The sequence below is a fragment of the Hevea brasiliensis genome, chromosome 4, assembly GCF_030052815.1.
Source record: "Hevea brasiliensis isolate MT/VB/25A 57/8 chromosome 4, ASM3005281v1, whole genome shotgun sequence".
Lineage (NCBI taxonomy): Eukaryota > Viridiplantae > Streptophyta > Magnoliopsida > Malpighiales > Euphorbiaceae > Hevea > Hevea brasiliensis.
In genome coordinates, this window is record NC_079496.1 from 111,718,656 (window position 1) to 111,735,591 (window position 16,936).

Sequence of the window (16,936 nt, forward strand, 5' to 3'; positions counted from 1 at the left end):
AACCCGACATGAAAGTTTCGCACTGCAACCCAATTGGGATAAAAAAGGCATTGCAGTATGGACCAATATAAATATTGTAATATTCCACCCTTTGCGGTAAAGTTGTGAGATATTTGAGAAACACACTGGGATTAGGGTTTGAGAGTTCTGATTAATTATATCTTGCTCTTTTCATCATAGAGAAATTTTTTCTCTTGTCTTGCCCATGGACGTAGACCTTACGGTTGAACCACGCTAAATCTTATATTATTCTTCTTCTCTTTTCAATACTGTGTGATTGTGCAATTTGTGTGTGTACCTTAGATTTGTGTACTTATTGTAACATTAACCTTCCATCGCGTGCAAGATTCTCGAAAATATCATTGGCAGCTCTCTTTGCTCGTTGCTCATCAGTGACATCTACCTCATTTCCATCAGCATCAGTATTGCAGGCCTAGAAGAGTTTAGGCAGCCCTCGAATAGATTCAATAAACTGTTTCCTGGAGTCTGAAGAGAGGCCATCAGCTTCCATTGTTACCTCTTCCTTCTTCGAAAGAGATATAAGAACTTTACGGTTACAGATTGCTTTTTTAATCCTGCCAAACAATGTGTGTGCGTGGGATGAACCCACTACAGAAACTAACAAAGTTTTCAGAAGCCACATGGCGGTTCCAATGAGACATCCTAATAGACCATCTTTTAGAATCTTGGTGGCGCGGCTTTGATTAGCCCCACTGTGAAACAACACACCCCAAGTTAGAGAAACAAAATTAGCCAAATAAAAACAATAACGCTTTTCTTCACTCCATGCACAAAATAAATCACCTTCTCATCAAACCCTAACTTCCAAACCAAGGAATCCAGAGCTTCTACCAACAGGTAAGCAATAAATATACCACAGAGAATAGCCAACATCAGCAAACACCATTTCCATAATCCCGAACCCAAAATCACAAACCTGTGCAATCTATCCACAGTCAAGCAAGCAATTAAAAGCCCCATAATGCACAAAAATGCGATTAAATCCAGAAAGAAGAACACTAATTTCCCTTTCACACCCTTCTTTATTTCCGGGTGATCTACTTGCTGGACTTTTGGAGGCATATTGGAAGTTGGGTTTTGAACACTGCCTCTACGAGTCTCGCTCTCTTCTAATTCTTCTTCTGAGGTTGGGATACTGAAATCTGCCATGCTTTTAGTTTCCTACTTTGGCAATCGAACCGTATTTCTTTCTCTGAAACTCAAAATTCTGACATATTCATATACATAAGAAACATTAAACGTTCAGAAATTTCCCCTCAAAAAGCAAGAAAGAAAATTTAATTAAGAGAGAGAGGCTATAAAATTTTTCTAATATGCTTAATCATAGACCCTTATATATAAAGATCAGCTAAAAATACCAAACAAAATTACATTACACTTGAGCCTAGCTAAGGCAACTCAATGTTGTGACACATCCAAAACAGGAGTGTTTGTTTCGCAAACGAAAAGTAGTAGAAATTAATTAATTAAACTCGAAACAGATCATAGCTTCAGAAAAAAACTTTATCAATTTGAATCAATGCAAGCAATGCTGTTCCCACATGCCTATTCATTCATATTTCGTTGGATTCTTTTCTCGTAAAAATAATTAAAAAGGAGATATTCTTCATGCCTAATTAATAATGGCAAGAAACCATAATATTAATCCACGAGTTGCATGGCAGAAAGGAAATGCTTATAATTGTTTATTGGTTTGGCCACAAAAGGATGTGGAAAATACAGGGCTCTTAATTATTTCCTTTTAATACTAACGAAAGGAATCAAATTGACAACTTGTGATTGCTTAGCCAACACTCAATTTCGAATGAGATTCTATATCTTGGGTTGGTTTCATCTCAGTCTTTAAGTATATATTTTAAAAAGAAATTAAAAACACTATTATTAATCTTTACTAGCTGCCCAATTCTGAAGTAAATTTAGATTCATCAAACATAAAGATCATGACATTGATTATTTATCGCTCAAAAAAGGCAACCATTTGTAATCAGAATATATCATTCTCTGTGATAAGAATGTCAACAATAAGTATCTGACCTAGATAAGTATTATTCTCTGGATTGTTAATTTTTTTTGTCAGAAATAGAATATACACACACAGCTTAGTGATGGAAAATAATACCGATTGTTGTTAATTTCTACTTGTTAAATTCGGAGAGAGTATTGATCAAATTATAATTAAAATGAATTAATTGTAATTTGACCAACACTCTCTCCTAATTTAACATGGTATCACAGTCCGGACTGGTTTGTGAGTTTTAGCCGGCCATAAAACTGTATAATTGGGCATGTATTAGATAAAAAATAAAAATAAAAATAAAAAGTAATTATCCAGTGATAACCATATGGTTGCACCTAAAGGGAGGAATATTAGAATCATCGAAATAATATTAAGTAAAAAGGCAATATATAAGTCAATCTTACAACCCAACAACTTATATATTGCCATTTTATTTCATATTCTTTCGATATGGGATCCCAACACTACTAATTAACCTGGAAAGTCATAGAAGGAAATAAAGTTGAAATTCCATGTAATTAATGTAACCTCTCCAAAGATTTCTTGAATTTAGAGATTTTTAATCACTTTCAGTCAATTATATTATTTAGGTAAAAGATCCATTTTAATTCTTGAAAAAAAGAAAACCTGAATGGTTATTTAATCTCTAACATATTAATTAAAAGAGTCAATCAAATTCACATATTTTAAAATGGCTCAATTAAGCCCAAATTTCATAGAGTTTTCTTTTCTTAATCCCCACAAGCCGGTATATATCCCTAACTTCCACCTCTTAATTACTCCAGCCTCTTATATATATATATATATTCAAACTCATTTTTTATAAAGTTTGTGCTTAATTGAGTTATTTTAAAAGATATGTGGATTTGACTGATTCTTTAAATTTGATGAGGGCTTAAATAAGTATTAAGTGTTTTTTAAGGATTAAAATAGGCTTTTTACCTATTACTTATAGACTAAACTAATCAAATTACTCACATTATGCACTTATTTATAATCACATGCTGCTTAATTTATGAATAATATGATAGATTGTGTCTATATAGGATTTCTCGACCTAAATCCAATAGAACTAAAATTATTTCCATCTTTATTTTCTCAATTTCTAAAATGGATTCATCAAACACCAATTTCACGATGAACTTTCTCTCATTTGTTTGAATACGTGTAGAGTTTATATGTTTAACTTTATCTGATTAAGAAATCAATGAAGGATATAAATTAAAAACTGTTAATTTTAATTAAATTGATCTGTAAAATCTATATTTAGGGTTGATAGCAGTTGATGGAAGTTGTCAAGGAACATAGCTACTGAGATTAGCAACTTAAGGAAGCTATAAAGGAATAATCAATCAAGAAATTGAGAAAAAAATGGAAAGATAAATAAAAAAAAATAATCCAATAAGAGAATTAAAATTATATTAATTGTTGAATATGTGTAAAGGTATAGATTTTTCATATAACAACTCTATTTATAGATAAATACAATATGATCCTAACTAACTAAAAATTCTATTTATAAAAGAAATTACAAATTTAACCTAATTAAAAACCTTACTCAAGTTGTTGAAATATTTACAAAAATTCTAATAAACTATATGAGCTTCGTTAAGAGCTCCATGAATATGATTATTGTAAACGAAAAGTAGAAATTAATTAATTTTGGGTTTTCTTTTTTGAAATGTATTTAGAGAGTGTTTGATTTAGCTATTTACTTTTAACTTTTGATTTAAAAAGTATTTTTTAACTTATAAGTAAATTATTTTGTAAAACTATTTAAAATTAACTTTTAAATAACTTAAATATTTGGTTAAAAAGTAATAAAAGAGACTTTTATTAAAATGACAAAAAATGATATATCATTAAGTGTTATAGTTGTTAGAATGAGAATAATATTGACATTTTTAAAAATTATTAAGATAATATAGTTTTTTACTTAGTGAAAGAGTATATTTAAAATAAATTGATAAATTATAAGTAAAAAGTTTTTTTTTAGCTCTGCCTTATTTTATATAGTTTTTTTAACTTATAAACTAAATCATATACTAATCTACTTGTGACTTTCTACTTATAATAGACTTGATCGACTTATAAGCCAACCAAACACCCACTTAACAATCTATAAATAGATAGAGATAACAACCATGAACTGATGAACACTGCACACCATCGAAAAGCAATAAATCAATTTTTTTTTTCTGTTAATGATTCCTGAATTAATAAAACTCAGACAAAGACTATAAACTACAAATCTAAAATTATAACAAAAAATAAAGGTAAACAAAGAAAGATGAAAATGAAAACAGTTAGATTTTCACAATACCATATTTATGATATTTTATTTATAATATTTTAATTATTAAAATAATATATATTAAAAATTTTATTTTCTTATAATTTTTTTAACCAACTTTAATTAGAAGTAAAATATATTCACACTAATGAATAATTAAATTTAATTGATTATTAAAAATAACAAATTATGATAATATTATATCACATATGCGAGCGCAGTGTGCAAATCCATATTAGACCCAAAGATTTGCATTTTCTATATTTCACAAGGACTTCTAATTTTAGATAGGATTTCTAATTTTAGATAGATTCTTTATTTTTGTTAGATAAGTTTTATTTATATTTTCTAGTTTATTTAAGACTCTAAAATATTAGTTCTATTTAATTTAGGTCTTTAAATATATTTTCTATTTAGACTAAAACTCTTTAATTCATTCCTACTTATATTAAGATTTAGAATTCTATAAATACCAATTGTATTTTTATTATGTACAAGTTTCAAATTTATTCAATGAAGTTTTCTTCTTTATAAAGCTAGTTTATTTTTTTTTATCTTAGACTTTGGATTAAATCTTATGTTTATTTTAAGATCTTGGATTAGATCTTGTTTATTTTCAAGGATTTGATTATGTGTCGATCCTTTTCCTCGCTAAACGCTGTGTTAGGTAGTATCAGAATAGAAATTTCACCTTCATTACGATGGCTAATACTAATGGTGGTGGTGGTGGCAATCAACCTCATGACAATGATCAGGGGTTACCAGCTATTTGGAGGGAAATCGAAAAGCATCAAAATTCTATAATAAAAATTATGCGACAATTGCAAGAGATTCGCCACTTATTGGGAATTCGTAATTTTGAGAAAAAAATCATAAATAGAATCAAGCCGGAGGAGCTAACTACGGTAGAGTTAATTATGATTTTGTTTTCTTTAATTCTAAAGAATACTTATTACTAATGATGAATATAGGAGAACTGGTATTCAAAACTTGTGTACTTCAATAGAAACAAAGAATGTAGAGGTGGAAGCAAATCTCATTGAGACATCAAAAGATTGGGAGCAACCTACATAAGAAAAACAACTTGAAGTTGAACACCCTAAACTTAAAGGATTTGAAATTGAAGAATCTAAAACTTTGATTTTATTTCCTTTCACTATGGTGAATGACGAAGAGTTTGAAGAAAGTGTCTTAAGGAATGAAGAATAACAAACCATGGAGATTTCAATGGAACTTGAAGAACAATCAACAATGGAGAAATCAATGGAGATTAAAAATTTATCTAACCCTCTAACTCCAATTATCTTGGTTGATTTTATTTGTCCATATGTTCTTATTGATACGAGGAACAACATGAAATTGCTCAATTCAATTTTGTTTAAGTCAACTTTATTGATATCAGTCAAGAAGAAGACATGGTATGATCTTTCAATGGAGTTTTTTTATTTTTCAACACTTTCAAATTCGAGGTCGAATTTTCTCTAAAGTGTGGATGAATGACGCAGTATGCAAATAGATATTAAACCCAAAGACTTGCATTTTTCATATTTCACAAGAACTTCTAGTTTTAAATAGATTCTTTATTTTTGTTAGATAAGTTTTATTTATGTTTCCTAGTTTATTTAAGACTTTAAAATATTAGTTTTATTTAATTTAGGTCTTTAAATATGTTTTCTATTTAGACTAAAATTTTTTAATTCATTCCTACTTAGATTAGAATTTAGAATTCTATAAATACCCATTGTATTTTCATTATGTACAAATTTTCAGATTTATTCAATGAAATTTTCTTCTTCATAAAGCTAGTTTGTTGTATTTTATCTTAGATTAGAATTAAGTCTTGTGTTTATTTTAAGATTTTGGATTAGATCTTATTTATTTTCAAGGGTTTGATCATGTGTCGATCCTTTTCTGTGCTTTGATGCAACATGTAGCGCGAAAAAAGATCAACATATGATCAAAACCTTTAAAAATAAATAAGATCTAATCCAAGATCTTAAAATAAATATAAAACTTAATCCAAATCTAAGATAAAATAAAGCAAACTAGTTTTATGAAGAAGAAAACTTCCTCGAATAAATCTGAAAACTTGTATATAATGAAAATACAATGGGTATTTATAGAATTCTAAATCCTAATCTAAGAATAAATGAATTAAAGAGTTTTAGTCTAAATAAAAAATATATTTAAAGACCTAAATTAAATAGAACTAATATTTTAGAGTCTTAAATAAACTAGAAAATATAAAATAAAACTTATCTAACAAAAATAAATAATCTATCTAAAACTAAAAGTCCTTATAAAATATGAAAAATAAGTCTTTGGGTCTAATATGGATTTGCACACCATGTCATTCATCCATATTTTAGAGAAAATTCAACCTCAAATTTTAAAGTGTAAAAAAAAAAAAAAAATCTCTATTGGAAGATCACACTATGTCTCTTTTTTGAATGATATCAATAAACTTGACTTGAACAAAATTGAATTGAGCAATTCCATGTTGTCCTTTGCATCCATAAGAACATCTGGGCAAATAAAATCAACCAAGATAATTGGAGTTAAAAGGTTAGATAAATTTTTAATCTCCATTGATTTCTCCCTTGTTGATTGTTCTTCAAGTTCCATTGAAATCTCCATGGTTTGTTGTTTTTCATTCCCTACGATACTTTCTTCAAACTTTTCGTCATTTACCATAGCGAAAGGAAATAAAATCAAAGTTTCAGATTCTTCAATTTCAAATCCTTTAAATTTAGGGTCTTCAACTTTAGGTTATTTTTCTGATGCAGGCTGCTCCAAATCTTTAACATCCTTTGATATCTCAATAAGATTTGCTTCCACCTCCACATTCTTTATTTCTGTTAAAGTACACAAGTTCTGAACACCACTTCTCCTATATTCATCATTAGTAATAAATGTTCCTTTTAAAATTAAAGAGAACAAAATTATAATTGACTCTACCGTGGTTAACCCCTTTGGCTTGATTCAATTTATGATTTCTTTTCTCAACATTATGAAATCCTTGCTCTAATATCACCTGACGCAGCGTGTAGCATGAAAAAAAATCGACACACAATTAAACCCTTAAAAATAAAGAAGATCTAATCCAAGATCTTAAAATAAATACAAGACTTTATCCAAAGTCTAAGATAAAATAAAGTAAACTAACTTTATGAAGAAGAAAACTTCATTAAATAAATTTGAAAACATGTACATAATGAAAATATAATAAGTATTTATAGAATTCTAAATCATAATCTAAGTAGGAATGAATTAAAAAATTTTAGTCTAAATAGAAGATATATTTGAAAATATAAATTAAATAGAACTAATATTTTAAAGTCTTAAATAGATTAAAAAATATAAATAAAAATTATCTAACAAAAATAAAGAATCTATTTAAAACTAAAAATTCTTATAAAATATAAAAAACACAAATCTTTGAATCAGATATGGATTTACGCATAGCATCAGTATAAAAAAAATTAAAAAATACATATATATTTAAATTACAAATTTATATAATGAATAAATTAAACGTGTAATGTATATTAAAATAAAAATTAATTTATTAAAATATAAGATAAAAATTTTTTTATTAAAATATTAATTAAATAATTTATTAATGTAATCTTTATAATTATTGCGCGTCGCGCAAGGTTTCGACTACTTTTAATGTATAGAGGGCAGATAACACACTGGACAATTTGTCCTTCAAAGTCTACCCGCGTCAGTAATACAGCGCAGCAAAATTTCAATCCGCCTCCTTAGCCCTCCAACCTCATACTCATTTTTTATAAAGTTTGTGCTTAATGGAGTTATTTTTAAATCTATATATATATATGGATTTGGGTGACTCCTTTAATTTGATGAGAGCGTAAATAGGTATTATTAGGTATTTTTTAAATAAGGACTAAAATAGATTTTTTATCTATTATTTATAGATTAAATTAATTTAATTATTTCACATTATACACACTTATTTATAATTATATATTGTTATTTTATTATGAATATTATGATAGATAGTGTCTATTTAAGAATTTCGACCTAAATCCAATACAATTAAAATTATTTTTATCTTTATTTTCTCAATTTTTAAGAACTGTTCATTGTAATTAAATTGATCTGTAAAAATCTATATTTAGAGTTCACAGTAGTCAATGGATGTTATCAAGGAATATAATTACCGAGATTAGCATCCTAAGGAAGATATAAAGGAATAATCAGTAAAGAAATTGAGAAAAAAAAAAAAGAAAAATAATAAAAAAAAGTGAAGAAAGAAAATAATCCACAAAGATAATCAAGAGAATTTTAAAGAATTAGATTAATTGTTGAATACAATAACCCTATTCATAGATAAATACAATATAATCCTAACTTAACTAAAAATTCTATTCATAAAAGAAATTACAAACCTAAGGTAATTAGAAATCTTACTCCAGTTATTGAAATATTTACAAAAATTCTAATTAATTATAAGAAAATTCTAGTATAAACCTAATTTATCATAGATTCAAAATACCAAGTATTTAATAAGTGAATCCCACTATATATTGGGTTTCAATAAGAGCCCATAAATATTTTTTTTATTAAAAAATAGAAATGCATACACAGAAACAAGATTAGACATATTGATAAAATTATAGTGATTTTATTAAGACCCATCATCCTATATAAGCGCTATGCACGCACACTTCATATATCTAACGTGAAATCCGAAATATCAGCCCATAAATATATCTGGTGTAAAAGAAAACTATATATTAATTAATTTCAAGTTTCATTTTTAAATGTGTTTAATAATTTATAAGTCGACAGGGATAACAAATATGGACTGATGAACACTGCACACCATCGAAAAGCAACAAATTAAATTCTTCTGTCAATAATTCCTGAATTAATAAAACTCACGAAGACTATAAACTACAAATCTAAAATTATAACAAAAATAAAGGCAAATAAAGAAGGACGAAAATTAAAACAGTTAGATTTCCACAAAACATGAACTCATGGCTAATTTACTTATCATTAAGAGACTCCATCGCCCTTTTCTTTGATTTTCTACTTCTTTCATGCCGTCTGCAAAAACTCGTTCTTCAAATTACTTGGCTCAAAATCGGATTTAAAGGGAAAAACTTCTGTATCCATCATATTAGTGTTCTTGTCCAGTCTCACTATATCGGCGCTGTTTCCATTCTTAAACTTGAAAAATATGACTTTGTAGAATCCTGTCATCAGTGCAATATCAGCATTGTAAAAGTCACCAGGATTTGTGTATTTCTCTATTTCTCTTAAACATTCAATACTGATGCTCTGTCTCTTACTCCATTCTTTTTTCTCATAACTTTCCATTACCCACAAGTCCATGAAGCTATTATCTCTTCCCTTGCAGATTAGAGCAAGCTTCCCCTCATACTCAGTGAGCTTTTTGTATCCGTAAACATCACTCTCATAAATTGGAGAAGGGAGTGAAAACATGCTATAATTCTCTATGTCTTCATGGAATGCTAAAATATTATCTTTAGTGGTAAGCCAGTGAACGGAACCACAAGCTGATACTGTTGGCTCGAAACTTTTAAGGAACTCACCATACGAAAATTCTACTTCTTGCAGCTGCTTCCATGCCCTTGTCATTGAATCAAAAAGCTCGCATCTAAGGTGATACCTTTTATGGATACCCGAAGGACTCGAGAATCTCACTATCCTGTAGTGCAAAGGATTTGATTTCAACACAATCATGGCAAAACCTTCAGTGAAATATCGAGTCTTAGGATTTGGAATGATTTGCCATTCTTCAGTACTAGGCTTGCAAACATAATAGCAAGGAATTCTCCCCATATAATAACTACAAAGCAAAATACCTTGGCTTGTGGATGCCTCAATCTTTACAGGAACACGTAAGAAATCAAGGGATAATTTATAATCTGAACAAATATTATCAACAAAGGTGGAAGAATACTTGTTACGCCTCAAGTTTTGCACAAAATACCCAGATATGGTTTTGGTTCTCTGGCAATGGAGATTCATGAAATCTGACTGATAAGTGAGACTATTAATTTCCTTGGAAAGAAGCCTGCATTTAGCTAGAGTTTTCAAGGATGAACGTGATAAAATCTCGATGATGATATCTAAGTTAAAATCACGAGACTCCATTGAAAGAAAAGAATAATTGATTCAACAAAACAAACGATGATGATGTACGTAGCTGGAGAAAGTTAGGAGACCATATATAGAGGAAAGAAAGCCGAGTTTATATGTATTCGGACTAACTTGGGAAGAAAGGAAGCTTGGGTGGTTGTGTCTCAATAGGATTAGTAGTAATCTAATAGTTGTCCATCTCTTTCTTGGATACTGTATTATTTTTTTCCTTTACGGCCAAGTCATTGTCTACTAATAAGATACTAATGATTCAATTGAATTTAATGTCTTACTAATTTCATGTCCTGTAAAATAAAGAGCATTAATTGCATGTGTTTATTTGATAAACAAATATAATTAAGAATATATTTAAATACAGAATTATACCCGTTGGCCCTTATAATGAGATTTCTTGTAATTCAAAAATAAATAAATAAATAAATAAATATTTTCTAAAAAAAATAATTAAATACAGAATTATAAATAAAATTATTTATTCAAACTCTACGATGGAGTATAATTCTTATAAAAGAATTTGTTAATTAATTTATTTTTATTCATATCAACCATTCTATTAATATAACATTTAAATCCAAATGTTTTTATTATAAAATATAATTAAACAAAATTTAAATTTTAATTAAAAATTTTAAGTTATTTAAAATATTTATATATAAATACTAATTATAATATATAATGTCATAATTTTTAAATTAATTTTTAATTTTACAATATAGTTAATATTTATTTAATATTTTACTAATTAAAATTTACTTTGACTCCGATTAAATCTTAAACTTTTAATCATATGTTTTAATTGATTTTTGATCCGGTTGAATTTGAAAACATTGATGAATACTATAAAATATATGTCATGCGACTTTCAATTATTGAGCATCAAGGGGAACATGTTCATTAACTTTAGAAATTTTTAGTGATCGATAGATTAGCTTTTTTTTCGTTTATATATTCATTTTTTTTCTCTTTTAAATTTGATACTTTTAGACATGAGGAGTAAGAGTTAAATTTACAAATAAAATGTATAAACGACTCAATCATTTTTTAGAATTAAAAAAAATGCAAAATAGTTGATTTTGTCAGAGTAATTTATTGTTTTTTAAATTAAAAAAAAAGAATAAAATAGTTTGAAATGATTACTTTTTTTCCTTGAACAATTTTTTTTAATTAAATAATATAAAACGAATCAAAACAATTGTATAGGAAATTTTAACATTTAAATATCACCCAATAAACTAAACATCTTTGCATTATTTTCTCTCTTTTTTTATTGATATTGAGCAATTGAATATTCATATGGTTGAATTCAAATATTATTTAATCTTTAGTTAAATAATATGGATCAATTATATATATATAATTATTATATAATTTAAGTACATACTCTGGTTGAATTATAATTAAGAAGTAATTAATAAAAGATATAATGCTATGTACTTATTATATAAAATACGAATAGTATATTATTATGAGGAGCAATTAATAAAAAATCAAGCACATATTATAATGTTATGTATTAATTATATGGTTAAGGTACGCATATTAAATTTAATTGTAATATATTTAATAATTAATTTAAGTATACTAATTGAATTATAATGAGCAAATAATGAAAATTTTATCACATATTATAGTGATATGTACTAATTATATACAGATAAGATATGCATGGTACACTTAATTGTAATATATTTTGTCACGACCCAACCTATGGGCCGGATCGGCACTAGGACCTGGGCCAGCCTAAAGCCCCTGAGATCCGAAGTAAGCCTAATTATTCCTTAATCTAACTCTAAGGCCCATTTGGGCCCAATTTCAAGAAATCAACTGGATAGAGTTCGACCATAAAATGGACCTTTCAACGGGGAGTTTTTGACTCACTCGACCTGTAAACACAATAAATGCTCAATTGGGGAGCTCAGCTCACCCTCCACATACTCATATCATCATAAAAATAAATGGGAGCTCAGCTCCCTCATCCAGTCTATCAAACATGCATGTGATAATAATTTTACAGGTCCAAAATAACAATTTATATTACAAACCCAAATCAATTAAATACTTCTAACACATGCGAAAATTCTAGAAGTTTATAGGTTTATACAAAAATAAATAAACGACCTGCAAGGGAGAAAAGCAGGTTAACCTCAAAAATATCCTCCTGTGGCCTAAAAAATATTAAACAGGAGTGAGCGTTCGACTCAGAGAGTAAAATATCAATTTTAACCATAATCTCTATAACTATCTAAAACTAATGCACCCTGTAGAGTGAAATGCAGCATCAGCAATAAACTCACATCATAACAGCAAAAAGGTAATTTGGAGCACTCACACACCCAATAATATCAGTCATAATATATGGGAGTTGATCCACTATACAGCTCTCTTAAATTCAACCTGTGCTAGCGAAGAACTCAAGCCAGACTTTCGCTTAATATCCCAAATCGGGGTCCCAGCGAAGAACTCAAGCCGTGACTACTCCCGAAGGATCGAGTCCCAGCGAAGATCTCAAGCCGTGTCTACCCGTCCTATCCATAGTCCACACCACATCACACGCACGCCAACGCACGCACACTGCTCCAAATTACCACAACAACATACATGGCACTTTCACAGTTATGAATGCAACATAAATCATGCCTAAAGTTTATCTACATAGATATACACATATAAGTGATGCATGGGCATGTTTGAACATATAATAATATTGAAATTACAATTAAAATTAATATTTTACTCACAGACCTGACAGCAATCACTGTGACGGCTGGGAAGAGGAAGAAGGCTGTCCCGGCTCACCTGACAATTACATTACAATTATTTAATATAATTGACTCAATACAAATCAAGAAAAAGACTAAATACGTCCTAAGTCGTGCTGAAAATCCGGTAGAGTCTCCCCTATACCTAGGACCTACCCAACCTGCAAAAGGGCTCAAAACACACTTCTATATTCACAATCTATATATCCACAACTCAATCACATCACACAGCCCCTCCTGGGCCCATCAAATCAGTCATCCATCACAATATGTAAAATTTCAATTTAGTCCTTATAATTGATCATTTTTGCAAAAACTTCCCAAACAAACTCTAAAAATTCTAAAACTTTGCCCCGCGGTCCTTAGCAATATTACTAGGCTATTGCAAAAAGAATCATAATTTTCTGAGCTACCACGAATATTTTACGGATTTTTAATCTCATTTAAGCACTAGAAAATTACGAAAAAGCAAGGTTCAGGTTTACCTTTGCCGATTCCGACTTCGGGAACGCGATCGGGATGTCTGACAATGGTGGGGTAGCCAAAACCTCGATCCAATTCGGAGACTTTTCCAGTAGCGAGTCTGTCTGGCCGAAAATTCACAGACCCGGACAACTGTCGAATTTCCGCGAATTGAGGATACCTACACGAAGCCCACAACATGGGGGTTAGTATAAAATTTTTACGGAATTTTCTAAGCTCATTTAATGCTCGGAAAAACACTGCGAAATTTCGTGAGACCCACCGAAAAACGGTGTCGGAAAATTTTGAAATTTATATCCCCGCGAAGCTCTCGACGAGTGGAGCACTCTGGTACTCTCGGTTTTTTCGTGGGGTTTACGGTTTGTGAGAAATCTAGCCCAAAAATCAAAATGGGCTAAAACTTCCCAGGCAAAAATTGGACAAACCGCTCGATGGATTTCGGCGTTCTTGGTGTCTATGAAAAGCTCTCGACGAGTAGATGAGTTTAGACACAAGACTCTGTTCAATTGGTGGCCGGATCTGCTGGATTTTGGCCGGAAAGTTGAAAAGTCGCGCACGGGCAAGGAGGCGTTTGCGCGCGTTTTCTGGCCTCTTGGGGCTTCGGCCGGCCGTGGGGGAGGGGTGGGGCGGCGCGCCAACGAGCTGGGGTGGAAGGGGAGGTGGCGGCGCGGCAAGGTGAGGAGGGAGGAGAGAGAAAACGAGAGAGAAAGGGAGAAAGAGAAACGCGCGCGGGAGAGGAAGAAAAAGGAAGAAGAAGGCCGGTCCGATTCAGTCCGGTTCGATTCGGCCGGTTCGATTCAAAATATAAAATTTTGAATTTTTACTCTGCCTTGGGACCGAAAATGAGGTCCAAAAATTTCAAAAAAAATTTCAGAAAACTCAGAAAAATTCGTAGACTCCAAATATATTTTTAGTTTTGCCACGTGGTCTTTAAATAAATTTTTAAAAATCATCAAAGTTTATATTTTCGGAAAATTGAACCCGATTTTTAAAAATCCGAAAAATCTCAAATAATTTCTTAAAATTTAAATAAAATTAAAATATCAATATTACTCATAAAATAATAAATTTAAAATTTTTTGGGGTGTTACATTCTTCCCCCCTTACAGAAAATTCGTCCTCCAATTTTACACAAGGCAGAATAAAGTACATAATTACACATTGAACAGATAAGGGTACTTGCTACGCATGTCCCGTTTTGACTCCCAGGTGCACTCTTCCACTGACTAGCTCCTCCACAAAACCTTAACCATAGGGATCTGTTTTGATCTTAGCTATCTCACTTGGTAGTCCACTATGGCTACTGGTTGCTCCTCAAATGTCAAGTTTTCTTTTAGCTCTATTACATCCTGCTGTAGTACATGGGAAGGATCTGGAATGTATTTCCTGAGCATGGAGATGTGAAATACGGGATGAACGTGAGAAAGGTTAGGTGGTAGCTCCAACTGATAGGCAACTACTCCAACTCTATCAGTAACTTCAAAAGGTCCAATATACTGAGGTGCCAACTTGCCCTTCTTTCCAAATCTCATGACTCCCTTCATTGGAGAAACCTTCAGGAATACGTAGTCGCCTACTGCAAACTCCACATCCCTTCGTCTGGGGTCTGCATAACTCTTACGCCTCATCGAAAGTCGCTTTCACTGCGTTCCTCGATTAAAGGAACTATCTCTGAAGTGTACTGCACTAGGTCTACATCATGCACCTTCGCTTCTCCCATTTTCGTCCAACACAGAGGAGACCTACACTTTCTTCCATATAGTGCCTCATAGGGTGCTACTCCTATGCTGGAATGGTAACTGTTGTTGTAGGCAAACTCCACCAAAGCTAGCTGATCATCCCATTGACCTCCAAAATCCAAAACACTCATGCGAAGCATGTCTTCCAGTGTTTGGATTGTCCTTTCGGACTGTCCGTCTGTCTGAGGGTGAAAAGCAGTACTAAAGTTCAACTGTGTGCCAAGTGCCTCCTGCAACTTTCTCCAAAATTGAGAAGTGAACTGGGGCCCTCTGTCAGATATTATAGAAGCCGGAACTCCATGCAATCTAACTATTTCTCGAATATAGAGTCTAGCGTACTGTGCAACAGAATATGTAGTCTTCACAGGCAAGAAGTGAGCTGATTTGGTTAGGCGGTCTACAATTACCCATATCGAATCATATCCTCGCGTGGTACGAGGCAGCCCAGTCACAAAATCCATGGTAATTATTTCCCACTTCCATTCTGGGATAGGGAGCTCTTGCAGCTTCCCTAACGGTCTCTGGTGTTCAAACTTCACCTTCTGACAAGTCAAGCACTTAGACACAAAGTCTGCGATGTCTCTCTTCATGCCATTCCACCAATAGCTATCTTTCACATCATGGTACATCTTAGTGGAGCCTGGGTGGACATTGTACAATGTATAGTGTGCCTCTCGCATGATTTCATTTCTGAGATTGTCTACATCGGGCACACATATTCTAGAACCTTGCACTAGGGCGCCATCATTGGCAAATCCAAACTCACCACCTTCACCTTGCTGTACTCTTTCTATAATTTTCATCAATTGTTGGTCTCTGTGCTGGGAAACTCTTACTCTGTCTCGCAAGTCTGGCCTCACTGAAAAATGAGCCAACAATACCCCCTCATCTGAAAGATCTAGGATTAAACCTTTATCCATCAACTCATGTACTTCCTGAATCAACGGTTTTTTCTCTACTGAAATGTGCGCCAAACTGCCAGAAGATTTTCTGCTCAAAGCATCTGCTACTACATTGGCCTTCCCAGGGTGGTACTGGATGGTGCAATCATAGTCTTTCAGAAGCTCCATCCATCTCCTGTGTCTCAAGTTTAAGTCCCTCTGCTGGAAGATGTACTTCAAACTCTTGTGATCGGTGTATATCTCGCACACTTCACCATACAGGTAGTGTCTCCAAATTTTTAGTGCAAAGACTACAGCCACCATTTCTAAATCATGGGTGGGGTAGTTCTGCTCATGCCTCTTCAACTGCCTTGAAGCATAAGCCACTACTTTTCCATTCTGCATCAAAACACACCCTAAGCCAACTCTGGAGGCGTCACAGTACACGGTGTATCCTTCACCGCTCATAGGTAGTGTGAACACAGGGGCAGTGGTTAGATACTCCTTAAGCTTCTGGAAACTCTCCTCACAGTCATCTGTCCAAATGAATGGAACATTCTTCCGAGTTAACTTAGTTAGGAGAG

The 16,936-nt window shown here is 31.4% G+C and overlaps 1 protein-coding gene across 1 annotated transcript; it reads right to left on the reverse strand.

The window, feature by feature from the left end:
* Nucleotides 1-9,401: 9,401 nt before the first annotated feature.
* Nucleotides 9,402-10,484, reverse strand: LOC110665846 (F-box protein At5g49610-like). Its single transcript, XM_021826122.2, has one exon. The coding sequence runs from the start codon at nt 10,482-10,484 to the stop codon at nt 9,402-9,404; it is 1,083 nt and encodes a 360-aa protein (XP_021681814.2).
* Between the last annotated feature and the right edge of the window lie 6,452 nt (nt 10,485-16,936).